Source organism: Balearica regulorum, chromosome 3, assembly GCF_011004875.1.
Source record: "Balearica regulorum gibbericeps isolate bBalReg1 chromosome 3, bBalReg1.pri, whole genome shotgun sequence".
NCBI classification, from domain to species: domain Eukaryota; kingdom Metazoa; phylum Chordata; class Aves; order Gruiformes; family Gruidae; genus Balearica; species Balearica regulorum.
In genome coordinates, this window is record NC_046186.1 from 74,195,663 (window position 1) to 74,209,497 (window position 13,835).

The following is a 13,835-nucleotide window of genomic DNA, read 5'->3' on the forward strand; positions in this document are numbered from 1 at the left end:
TGGTTTTGTACAGGATGCTTTTAAAATGTCCTCATCCTTTACAGGGGAGTAAATTGGAAGATGAGCAACCAAGCATGTAAAATAGCTTGTTAGTAATAAATGGGTGATTGTAAGGAGAATGCACTCCTTCCAGAAAGAAGTGCCTAAAAAAATACCCCAAAACCAAAACACGAACCAAAAAAACCCCAAACCCAAACCCCACAAGCAAGTAACAGCCACCTCACACAAGCAAATCCTTTCTATCGAAATTACACTGTGCTCAATAGGATTCAGTAAACTGTTGATTAAATCAAAGTGATCTCAGTAACTCTATGAGGAATGACTGCAGACATTGCAGGCCTATCAAGCACTGCACTATATAAAGAAACTGTACTTGTACCTTATTACTGATGCTCAGAGTACCCTGAGTCTTCTGATGTGGCCAACTACTGATGAAACTTTAAGCGATGCTAGAAAAGGAGTCATGTTACTGGCCTTGCAAGATGAGGATTCAGGTTCTAAATTGGATTAAAAGAAAAAACCCTATCTGCATTTCCCCATAACAACTAACCGGTCTGGATAAATCTGTAAGTAGCACGTAAGGATCTCTAGCAGCTGATGGTGTAGGAGTAGGAATCCTAAACCCAATATAACACCTTTCTGAAGGACAACACTGAACATACTTTGCAAGAAACATGTGTTAGCACAAATATAACCTCCAGAAGTTTTCCTAAAAACAAAGCTCCAAATCTTTAAGCACCATTTCAGGCTTAGACACCAATTGGCTGCTAAAGGTGAAAGACCAGAATATCAGAAAACAAAGCAGCTTCTAGCAACATTCCAAGCAGTTTCCCAGCCCCTCCGACTAACCACCTTGGAGGAGAGAAATTCACTGAAACCCAGGTCAGAAGATACAGATGTACAGTAATTTTCTAGAGAGATCTAATAGCTGAAGTTAAGAGTTCTTGTAAACCAAAAAAATCCCAAAACACCCCCTGCGAGGTTACCTTGCCCATTAAACCAATACCTACACCCTTTCCTTTCTTCTGCATTCTAAAAAAGCAACAAAACAAAAATGGGAAAACTAATAAAAATACAAGAAAGAGCAGAATCCCATTCCCTCCCCTATTTTGTACATACATTTCAAAGCCTAGCCTTTAATCTCAAGAATCTGCATGAAAACAGGAGTGGGCGGCTGCCATGGCAACGCAATTTTTCCAATTTATTGCTGATGTTCCTAGGGTGGATTACTGGCTGTAATAACAAGGGATTGAGGATCTAATAGTTCAGGAGTTAACTGGAGTATTCCTTCTCCCCTAAAGAGTCTGCCTGCAGCAAGAAGAAGCAGGATCTAGATGAAGATATCCTTAACAGAAAATAAAATGGATTCTTTGCCATCCCATGCCTGCAAATGCGGACAAAGTTTCAGAAGGATTTAAGGTGCTAGCAGTCTCTCTCTCACTGTTTATTTAAGAATGTGGAGTATTTCATAAACTAATGTTCCTGTTCGGTTTTCTCCAAAACAATGATGCAGAGGGGACTCTGCCCTTTGAGAACACACAATGAAAGAGGATAAAACTGTCCAGCACTTGCACAAAATTCATATGGAATAGTGTCAGTTATGTAAAGAGGTTCTTAAAAGATTTGGAGTAATCTCTGCAAGCTCCATTCCACACCTTGATTGACAAGTGAACAGCTTTGCTAAATGCAGTATGTTTCTTCGTACTGGTCCAATTTATCAAAACAGATCACAGAAAAATCAAGGAGACCTGAGAAGATTCTGTGATTATACAGAAAGCATCTCAAACTGGTTTCAGAATTAGAAAGGTATGAGCAGGACAAACAGTTTTCAGCTCTACCTGATAGAGGCTATGAAAGCTCCTGAAAAAAGTATGGCAGTGGCTACTGTATCACTGTGGCTCTCTAGGGTTCTCTGCAGTTGGAAAAACAGATTCGCTGCTGCTGTGCCGGTGGATTTTTTCCTGGCACTCTGCCTTTGGAAAAACAGACATCAGCCAAAAAATATTTGCATTCAGAGAAATGTCCTGTCTCATTTCCTTGTACCAGTCCATTTCTGTGATCCAGCATGGGAGCTCATTTGTTGATGTACTGTCCTTAGGTTTCAGGTAATAACCAGCTTTTTTTAATATGACTGAAACACCATCTGATCTTAAAAAAACCATACATTAGACTGTAATCCCTGAACACTTTTCCAGGCAGTTACAGCTTAGAAAAAATGTCTTGGAGTTTCATTGACAGGTCTCAAATAATTTGCTCAATATGCAGCTGCAATCAAAAATAAAAGCCAACAAAATGTTGAGCATCATCAGAAAGGACAAGGCAAAAAGCCATTGCTTTACTACAGTATAAAACATTGATGCAACTTCATCCTAAGTATTGCATGCAATACCAGTCACTACACCTCCATAAGGATACAGTGGAGGCAGAAGAATGCAGAGAGATGAACATCAGAGTTACTTAAGGGAACAGAGTAGCCGTCGTATGGGTAGAGACTAAAAATGGGTCACCGATATGCTTGTGCTCCATCACCTTCACTGGCTATGCACATGGCTCACCCTTGAAGGTCAGGCCAAAGCCAATTATGGTCTTCCAGCTCAAGACACAGGAGTGGAAACAGATAGTCTGGAACATCTTAGTGCATCAAGGTGTTCTGAGATTTCATTAGTAGTAGAAGGGGTACAACTAGTAACGATGGAAGCAGAGTGGTCTTTTGGGTGGCGAGACAAGAAGATACCAGAGAAAGAGGCACTGGACTAATCGCAGCCTTTTACAGGACAGAGAAGTGGCGATAATTACACTGTTTCTGCACCATAAGCCTAATTCCTCTCACACACATTTCCCTACACAGCAAGGTCAGAACATCCTCTTAGATATTTGAGGATAACTATAAAGCTGAATAAAGCTTCATTAAGAATAAGCTTTATTCAGTGGTTTGAAAAACACCCAATGATGTCTTAAACGTTTATGTAGGAGTCTTTGATTAAAACAAATGAGACGCTGGATCCTCAGAAAAGAGCAACACGAGATGTATATACTGATAAATACCTATATCAAAATGATAGTATTAAAAAGGCAATCCCACAGAAGTATTTTATTTACTGTACTGAAAAAGTGCTTATCAATTGTTTTTTCCACAGTAAGACAACCTGGTTTACTCTGCATTAGTGACAGAATATTTTGTTCTTTCATTATCCAGAATATTTATTATTTTAAGTACTGATCCATTGCAACTTTCCTGACTTATCACAAGACAACCGCACTTCTGGGAACAAGCTGAAATACAGCCAGAAGCAACATTTTTTTGTTGAAGTTAAAAATACACTGCACTGACATCCTAATTTAACACTTCATTCTTTGTGCCATGCTTTTGTTTACACATCGTTCTTTTGGAAAAATAGCCCAGGAGTGATACACACCTGAATCATTCATGTAACACAACTCAGTTTGAGTAAATCCTTAGCGAGCAATGGCTTTAAGTCAAACAGGTCCACTTGAGAACTCTCATTCGACTTCAGGCATTAACTACACTCTTCCTTTCCTGTAACAAAATACTCCCACCCAGAACTTCCACCTCTTCCTCCTAAACACACATCAAAGAGTGTCAGTTAAAGCTTAATGAATTGTACTGTCCTTGTACAGTATAATCTCTCTTTTTCACCAGTAACAAACATTCAGAATTCTCAAATATGCAAAGCACTTAAAACTTCACGAGTCTTTAAACAACTCCTAACTGTTACAAGTTTACTTAAGCAGTTCTCATACTGTTCAGTAATGCTGATGGACTAGTGGGGAGGTGTGCTGGTTTTGGCTGGGATGGAGTTAATTTTCTTCATAGTAGGTAGTATGGGGCTATGTTTTAGATTTGTGCTGGAAACAGTGTTGATAATACAGAGAAGTTTTCATTCCTGCTGAGCAGTGCTCACACAGAGCCAAGGCCTTTGCTGCCTCTTACCCCACCCCACCAGTGAGTAGACTGAGGATGCATGAGAAGTTTGGAGGGGACACAGCCAGGACAGCTGACCCCAGCTGACCAAAGGGATATTCCACAGCATATGACATCACGCTCAGCATATAAAGCTGGGGAAAGAAGGAGGAAGAGGGGGATGTTTGGAGTGATGGCGTTTGTCTTCCCAAGTCACCGTTACGCATGATGGAGCCCTGCTGTCCTGGGGATGGCTGAACACCTGCCTGCCCATGGGCAGTGGGGAATGAATCCCTTGGTTTGCTTTGCTTCTGCGTGCAGCTTTTGCTTTACTTATTAAACTGTCTTTATCTCAGCCCAAGAGTTTTCCCCCTTTTACTTTTCTGATTCTCTCCCCCATCCCACCAGGAGGGAGGGAGTGAGCAGCTGCATGGTACTTAGCTGCTGGCTGGGGCAAAATCATGACAGGAGGCTATCTCTCCTCTTGATAGAGCATGTAGTTTTTGAAGACACATCCTTATTTTGAAGACCCCCTTCACAGCAGCGTAGTATGGAATGCTCAGGCTCCTGCTTCAATCACACCCTTGTCCATCAGACCAGGTTGCAGCTCTTCCTCTAAGAGAAAAAGGCTCTATTGATCCTCCTCTTTCAACCACAGACTCTTTAATTCTCTTTCTCACCCCCTCACAGCTCTTATCTCAGTCAAAATTAATATTTCAACAACGTAGCTGACCACCTCTACGCAGCACAGATTTTCTGCATGCTTCCTGTCTTATGTGATGAGATGTGTAACAAATTAATAAAGTCCATTCTAGACTATAATTAAAAGCATAGTCTAGGGCAGCAGTGATATCATAACACTCATCTTTTCTTATAGTTAATAATTTCTAACATGGAAGCAGATTTTAATATAGAAAATATCCAAGTAAAACAAATCTAGAATAATTAAGTAGGAATTAATTTAAGAATAAACCCATTGCCTGAAGTCAGGCAGGTACACTGAAAGAGCACAGAGAAGTTAAGACTAGAAAAATACATTTTCCTCACAAGACTTTTCCTGCTGGTAAAGAGAACAATGGAATTACAAGCACCCTGAAGGGATAACAACGAGTAGAAAGCAGTTTCCAGTTGGCTATGCTAATACTTCTGATAAAGTGGCAATAGCTAAGTAAAACAGAAATACTTGCAACTTTCAGCATTTGATTACTTTAACAAACCAAATCTGAAAAATGAAATATATAGAGAGCTACCCCAAAAAGTTTGAAGAGTACCTGAAATATTAATGACCCATCCATAGACATAAAATTACCAATCAAACATTCACAGGTCCTTGGCCAATTTATTCTGAGCTCAAATGAAGCTAAGTTAAGCATCTCTGTGATCCAAGATGCATGCATTATTTAGTATTAGCTAGACATTTGTTCATTTATGCAGACAGATGCCAACAGGATTTATACGAGAGGGTACCATTTCTGCTTAATTTGAAATGTCCTGTTCTCTCTCTGAAAGCTAAACCACAGTGATTTCTATCATTGAGGCAGTTTTTGTATTTTAGCAAAAGCACACTTTCAAAAAGCTACAGTCAGGAACTCTTCCAGCAAAAAAAGCGAGATACAGAACTCTCAGCGCATCGCCAGAGAACAAGGTGGCAGGCAGCATCTGCATCGCCTCCTCTTGTACACAGGTGTGACTCTCGGTATTTCCATGCACAAAACCAGCCCACTGATTTTTCACAGTACTTTTGTAGCTTTTCTTTTTCGGTCAAGTAAGATATCCACAGAAGGGCGGTCTTGTGGGAGGTGGGGTGGTGTTTTTATTGGTGGTGCATTTGGTGGGGTTTTCTTTTGTTTGTTTGTTTGTTTTGCATGGTCTATTTGCATCATCCACTTTAAAAACCTAAATGAATATTCATAAGGAAGACTGGGAAAGAGCAGAACGAAAGGGAAAACCTGAGCTGGTAAGGACAACCAACAGTGAGAAACTGGAATTATGGAAGAAACACTGCAAAAAACTCTGAAAAGGCAGCTGGCCTTTAGCCTCTTTTCCCTATAAGCCATTCCTGGTGTCACTACCTTCACAGATGAGTTTTCTACACTTCAGAAGCATGAATGTAGCCTCAGCTATAGGTACATTTCATACAGATGACTTTTTAACACAGGTACTTTTAAACTGCCTCTCAGCATCCCAGAGCATTTATGAATTTTCCAGTATTCTTAGGACTGCCACCACAGGCCATTCTCAAAGACAAAGAAATTTTTAAAATAATTAAATAGGAAATTCATGTTCCCTTACTTGAGCTTCCTCTTACCCTGCTCCCTGCAAGACACAGAGCACAACTCAACACCCAGACAGGATGTGCTCGCTGCTCGACTGTGCTTAGCATTTAATATGTGATAAGACTATGAACTACTACAGATGATGGAAGTTTGGCTGAACAACACAAAAATCAGTCCAAAATGTATAAATATTTGCTACGTCCTGAAATATTTCTGTTAATCTGGAAAATATAGGCTAAATCTGTAGTCCTGATCCAGGTGACTAACATTGTCGTGGGTAATGTTTGTTTTTAAAGCATAGGAGAATGATTGATATTTAAAACAAAAACAAGTTTAAAAATCAAATTGCAAACCATTTATTTCCTCCTGTCCAAACAGACCTCAGGAGCACACAAACAATGTGAGCTAACCCAAACTGTCACATAATACTGGACTTATTTATCTAGCACTGCTGAAGCCAAGCACTGAGTGGGGGAGATACTAAGAGAGGGAAAGAGCAATAAAGTTAGTGCCATTGAGCTGAAGCAAGTAAGTCATCATTTCATGTATCTGAGGGGAAAAACAGTAGCTTAATAAGGAGAACAAATAACTAGAGGCAAAAAGACATGCTAATACAAGAAGGATTGAGGACCCAGAAAAATAAAGGGCAGGAGATGCCACTATCATGGGCGCGCATCTTACAGAGCTGAGCCACTATTTCACCACTTACATTTTGAAGTACCAGCAAGGACAAGATCAGGTTAGCAAGCTGGAAATAAGAGCAAAGGGATCACAGAGAAGTGGAGATAAAGTGAGGTATTGAACTGCTCAATTTGGACAAGGATAACTTCAGATGTGAAACTAAAGGAAAGAGAGGATCAGAGGCACCCAACCCTGGCTCAGGGAGGCATTGGGAGAACCTGTTCAAGGCCAGCTAGATGTGGTGCTGCAGAAGCTCAACATGGGATCATTAAAAAAAAAAAATCAGTTGATTAAAAGTAAATCTTACAAACAACATGAAATGCATAGAAGGTTTTGAAAAGGTGTGAGCAAAGAAACATTTAAAGTAGTACCATGACAGGCAGTGATTAGAGGTGAAATAAAGGGAGTATCTTTGAGAGCGAGAGAAGTTGTCATATCTCTGCAATGTTTATCTGATACAGTTACACCTCAATACTCCACTGAAAACTTTCAGCTAAACACAGGATACATATTCTAAAAGGAGCACCTTAAATGCAAAGCAAGTGACACCAGCCAGTGATACCCCCCACAAGGCACAGAGCGACTGACAGTGTGGAATCACAGAAAGTTATTTTACAAAGAATGCACTGAAAGGGCAGATTTGGCATAAGGTTTTGAAAAGAAAAGAAAAAAAAAAAAAAGAAATCACAGGCATAAAACTTATGCTTCCCTTAACCAAGGGCATCTTTATTCAACTTCCCAACCACACTGACCAATCACTTAACTATGCTGAGGAGGCAGAAGAAGGACCTCCAATGGGTTTTGTTTTGGTTTTTTCCTCCACATTTCATTTTCTACTTGAAAAAACACAACTTTTCAGCTTGATGTAGTTTATTAGTAAACTGCAGCTTCAGCAAGGAACAAACAGTTCCTACTAAGAAACAGCAGTGAAGCACTGCCACGGAGAATCAAACCAATGGACAGCTCTGATGCAGCCCCCCTCCTCTGGCAATGACTAATAAGCAACGCTTCAATAGAAAGTGAAATGCCATGTGCTACTAACTCATGTTTGGCATGGCACAGTATCATCACATGATATATGGGAATCTCTCGGTCCCTACCAAAATAACTGTTAGAAAATAATCATCCAGTCATCATCTAAGAAATATCCGCAATTGAATAGGGTGTTCTTGCTTGCGTAGGTGTACAAAACTCAAAGTGATGCACAGGGTCGCTTTAACTTTGTGCAGTTGCAGACCATTAATACACCTTGTATTAAATACTGGAGTGGGACATCTATATCTCATACTCACAGTGACATTGCAAGAACATTGCCTTTTTGAAAAATGAAATAATCATCTCTAAAAGCTCCTGAATGCAGGTATTAGAGTCTTAACCTCAATACCTAATAAAATATCAGTTATATCAGTTATTCTTTAAACATAAGGGCAAGGACTAAACAACCCAGAAGTGTTCGCTCCTTCACACTGCTGCAGTTCATTAGTGATCCAAATTAGCCATCCAGCAGCATCACTCCTACATTTTTCTACTTTGGAATGATGTATAAAAACTACTATTTTTATAAATCAATTTGAGATCTTCAAATGAGAGGCACTAGCAGTGTTGTTTGGTATTATCATACATATACTATAATCTAGCATGAGATACAAACACGTCCTTCGAAAATGACCTGTAGAGATCTATCACCTCCCACTGACCTCCTTCAAAACATATTTGGATTTGTTCCAGCCTTTTATTGCTCTTTGGCACTAGTAATCCACCATTTGATCATTATAAAACATTCACAGCAGATGTATCTACAAAACAGAGCATGATGACTGAAGTGGATAAGAACAGGAAGAGATGAACTCTCAAGAAACAAAGATCCTGAGTTTATGCTAATAACTTTATTTTAAAGGACTAAATTAAGGAGAAACATATGGAGATTTCCTTAAGCTCTTCTATTTTGGATTTAAATCTCAAAAGTGCTGCTCCTGTCAGGCTACTTTTTCTGTAGTTCCTCACAGTGAGTATTTCTGCATTACTAAGTGTTTTCCCAAATTCAATTTTTGCCCTCACTAAACACCACAGCAGAAAAGACATCAGCATTATGTTGGTGGAGGGGAACATAGTTGTTATGCAATTAGCTACATAAAGCTGCATTTGTTCTCTTTCCCTGTCTACACCATACAGAAGAACAAATACGATGATAAGATGGAACCAGCTTTACTAGAATGAATTTGTCCAATGGCAAATATGTCCTAACTTGATTACCGATCAGAGTTGGTGAGACTGGCTCTACGTTCTACATGAATGAAGATATGTTGTAGATGCAACATAGTTTTTTATTGTCCAAACCAGTTAGGAACCAATACCCTACTACATACAAAACCTGAACAGAGGTAGCAAAACCAGAGAGCTGGAACAGAATGTTATAGTTACAACAGTACAAGGTATAGGTAAGTTTTAGTTCTCAAAACCAGGTTTGAGTCATCTTTGCAGTATAAATCTGCAATTGCTTTCACAATTCTTGTGCAGTTCTTACTTTTGTACGCCTTCCTTAACAGTTCTATCTGGTAGGAATCCAAAACCATCAGGAAACATTAAAAAATGTGTTTGGACTGAACACAAGTATCAGAAATCCTTTAGACGAAATTTTTTAGAAAGTATCTCAATTGTGCTTTACTGGGCAAGGTGAGGAAGCAAAAAGGGTGGAAATCTAGAGATTTTTTTCTAGAAACTAGTCACTAGGAAGTGTTCATCATTTCTCCTGTACTCAAATTTTCTTCATTCTATTATTCACAGTAGCACATTTATAGATAAAACTTAAGCAACTTACTTTGCAGTGGTCATACTGTTGCTGTAAGGTTGGAACATCACCTCCAATGGGCATTTGCTTTTTTAGTTCCTCATCTTTTGCATTCAGCCATTTGATTAACTCTTCCAGGGATGTCAGCAATCTGTTCCATTTCTCTGCACTGGCCTCCAAGTGAGCCCTGTGAAACAACATTAAAGCCTCTTTAAAGCCTTGAATAGCAAAACCAGCATGGATAGGAATGTTTCAAGTGTTTAACTGCAAAGCAACTTTGTGTTAAAAAAACATCTACTTCAAAACATTTTGCACAGCAAATCAAAAGCAGCAGAGGAGTAATGGGGGAATGCAAACAAAAATGTACCTGAAGCTTTAACTTATCTAAAACTTTGCATGTCTAAGCAACATAAAGAAATGCTGTGTTTTCTTGTGATTCCACCACCACACTGAACAAAATAGAAGCCTCATTTTGTGAGCTAAAGCACTGCAAAACTGAACTCTTTCATGCCAGGACCTTGACTCCCCAGCAGTGAAAGCAACAAGTTGTCCCAGCAGTGATCAACAGTAAATTGCCTATGCTGCTGAGAATATCAGTGACGTGAATTATTTAATGCATCATCTTTAGTCGATGATGAGTTACTACAGAATTAACACAGTAAATCTGTCCCTCAAGTTTAATTAACAAAACCCCCAGATTTCACAATACCATTTTCTACAATTTTCAGAAATACCTTAACTTGATGGCTTCTCCCTGCAGTGCCTACACAGCTGTAGGGAAATCTTCAACAGAGATCACCTACCCTTCTTTTACTGCAGTTGTTCTGTGTTATGGATTCAAGAACAGCATGTACTTAGTCTACACCAGTAAACAACAATTTCTTTCTCCACACAGGTGATGGAGTAGAGCTAAGTCCTTTTCAGTGTAGTCTGACACCAGGTCTGCACCTTCCTGCCCCACTTCTGAATTTTACTATTATTTCCTACCTTTTCCCTTTCCTATTTTGTGCATGTTTTTTTATGGTTTTTTTTCTGATTCACCATAACTCTCATCTTGAAACTTTCGTCTGGCTTCTCTTGTATTATCACCTCAAATGGCATTCGAGTGAATGTTGGAGACCGATATGACAATAGTTGGCTTGAAGGGGTGATATGCTACAAGGTTAATTTCAAGGCAAGCTTAGGTTTGGGTACGCTGGGATCTCCCAGTGATACTAGGATAGATGAACCAAAAAAAGCAGTCAGTAAGAGTGTATGGGGGGAGGAACATCCAAAGGAAAAAAAAATAAAAATCACATTTCTGAAAAGGATAAGCTAACTACCTTTAGGAAGAGGAACCTATTCTCCTTCACTCCATTCAGGAAAGTGCTTAGGTAACTACTTGGAAAAAATAAAAATAAAAAAATTGAAGTACTTGCTAGAAGCGACATTTTACTGCCTACAGTTTTGTGCATCATGGTTTTTATCGTCTCTTATTGCTCTCACCGATACCTTTCTCTCAACACTGAATTCAAGCCAGCTGCTCATAGCCCAGGCCTAAATAGCTGAGCCAGCTTCCTTCCCTGCTGTGAATTACAAGCAAGCTATTGCATTTACAGTTATACGCGTATTGGGGAAGAGCATCCTGCCCGCCTTGGTTTGCAGACCGGCAGCTCCTGAGTGAAACATACTGTATCAGCTCTCCTGGTCTCTTTTCAGTTCTTTAATACTCACTAACCAGAACTACTTTCAAGGCAATAAACTTGTTCATCCCATACGGCCGGTATTAACTCTACTGCAAGTTTGTGCACAAGGTTCCTGCTGGAGCAGTCACCATAGCTGGCCCTGAAGCCCCACCACCACGCACAGGGGCACGATCCCAACAGCACAGGGTGGTCCACGTATAATGTGGACCTTCTCCTTTTCACAACTAGCTTGACATCCTATCAAAAACACTCTCAGAAATACCAAGCTGCGAAGCATTTCATATATGCTACCCTCAGATGGTAGGTACTCAGAACCAGCCCTCCTTTCTGGAAGTGAAAACAGTGTTATACTCCTGATTAATCAGGCAGAGGAGAGACATTGCCTTCTCATCTAAGCCAAGGCAGCCCACATTTGAATTTACAGTTTTGCGGTTAGAGCCACGGATCATTACAAAAATAAAGCATCTTTATGAATTTCTAGAAGCAACCACAATTAAAATGTTTGGATCTATAGTTTTATGTTTCACTTTGATAGTGAAATCTCTATTCATTGTGACTGTATCTAGCACATTTAAGCAGCTCTCACATCTAAAAACTGGCACTCTGTGAGGCTTCAGGATTCCGCTCTAATTATTTAGTGGAATTCTTGTACACAAAATGAATTGGAATTTTGTAAGGGGGAAAAAAACAACCTTGAAACTAGTTAAAGGACAATTTATGGGTGACTCACTGTTAATTTAACATACAGTGCAATAATATCAATAGTGAAAAAAATAATTTGATATTAGTGTGAATGATGTGGCATATGATACTAGATTAAATGCATTGTAATTTACAACTAATGAGTACCCATGTGCCTGCCAGATTAATGACAGTACTAAAATATCACTAGCACATGGTTTCAAAGTCTAATGCAAGCTAAACTTGTGGGGGTAGAGCAGTAAGGGGCAGGGAGGAAATGGACTACACTAATGGACTTTAAAATTCTTCTCTGAACACAAAGTGAGCTAACCTCTCCCCTGAAAGGTCAGAAAGATATCAAGTCAAAAAAAAAAAAAAATACACAGGGGAAAACATATCACATCAACCTGGATTTTTCCTGAATGTTACCCTTCTAACCTTATCAGAAGCAATACTGAAAATAAAAGCAAGATGCAGCAGGAGCTGAAGAGTAGACACAAGCATTCAATTCTCCTGGGAAGTGGAGACACATGCATTCAGTAAATCCCATTCAAAGGAAATTCTGCACAGGAGCAAGGGAACCAAGATATGCTCCAATTTGAATTTTAGTGTAAAGTTTTGGTATCATGTTTAAATTTGTCATACAAACATTATCAAAGAGAGCTGATAAACCATATTGAAGTTCTGAAATGTTTCTTGGGCTTCTTTGCTTTCAAAGACAGGATTTCTGGCCTTTGTCTTGGAATTGGTACTTCTACCAATACACAACCTGCAAACAAACTTTCAGGTGTGTGTGCTCACATGACAAATGAATTCACAATCTCCAGGGATCGGCCAAATCCAGTGGTGGCTTAAGAATCTGCTCCCATAAAAATACAAGTCAGTTACAGATGATTGTTCAGGTTTGAGCACTGGTTGGAGCAACATTCCCCAGCATCAATCACCTGGTATTCAGAAGCACTCATAAGGGAATCCTGGATGAGCCTGAAAAACACAGATGCTCCCATTCAGCTGACCAGGTTGAGATCACACACAACCCCTCCACCCAGGCTGAATAAAATCATCCAGAAGAGCAGGAACTCTGACAGAACTCCCCTTCTGTTGACCCTGAGAGGCTCTCTTCACAGCTGGAGACCTCCTCAGCTTTTGCTTCTGCTATGGAGGTAACACTTTCCCTGCTGAGTGACAAGGGAACACATGGAATAAAAAGATTGGTGGGTGGTCTAAATATAGAGAATCCTTCTCTGTTTCTCCCATACTTTTACCTCTACCCTCCCCCAAACACTAACACCCTCACACCTCCTGCCCCAGGAGGAAAGAATGTCTCCTAAACATTGAGCTTTAAAAGGCAGACCAGCACAAATCTGCAGCTTTGTTTTCTTCCTGGGAATAAAATAATAAAAGAGAAAAAGAAAGAAGCATGAATAAGTCTACAAGTAATTTCAAGGAGAGGTATAGTCCTCTGAAGTGGTGTCATAGTTACTACAAGTACAGGTTAAAGCAGTTTCCATGCATTTAAAAATATGTCACAAGAGTGCTGCTTTTTCACTTTGGATCTCCCTTTAGTTACAGTAGCAAGGAAGTAAAGTCACCACAGTGACTAGCACCATCAGCTCTGAGGACTGAAGTGATGAAGAAAAACTCATACTATCCTTGAGGGAGAACAGTACTTTTAGCAACTAAAAATGAACATAATCAGAATGTACATATAGCTGAAAATATTCTAAAAAACTTAGAGAAACCTTAATTTAAAAGCACCATCCCAAGTGCTTTTTAAAACCCCTAACAATCAGATTTTTCAG

General features: G+C 39.5%; 1 protein-coding gene across 5 annotated transcripts in view; it reads right to left on the minus strand.

The window, feature by feature from the left end:
- Positions 1-13,835, minus strand: part of UTRN (utrophin) — a 411,474-nt gene that overhangs the window by 121,954 nt on the left and 275,685 nt on the right. For all 5 annotated transcript variants that reach the window (XM_075748479.1, XM_075748477.1, XM_075748480.1 and 2 more), the window contains one exon: positions 9,698-9,854. In XM_075748479.1, the coding sequence (XP_075604594.1) occupies positions 9,698-9,854 (157 nt within the window). The remainder of the gene's footprint in view (positions 1-9,697; positions 9,855-13,835) is intronic.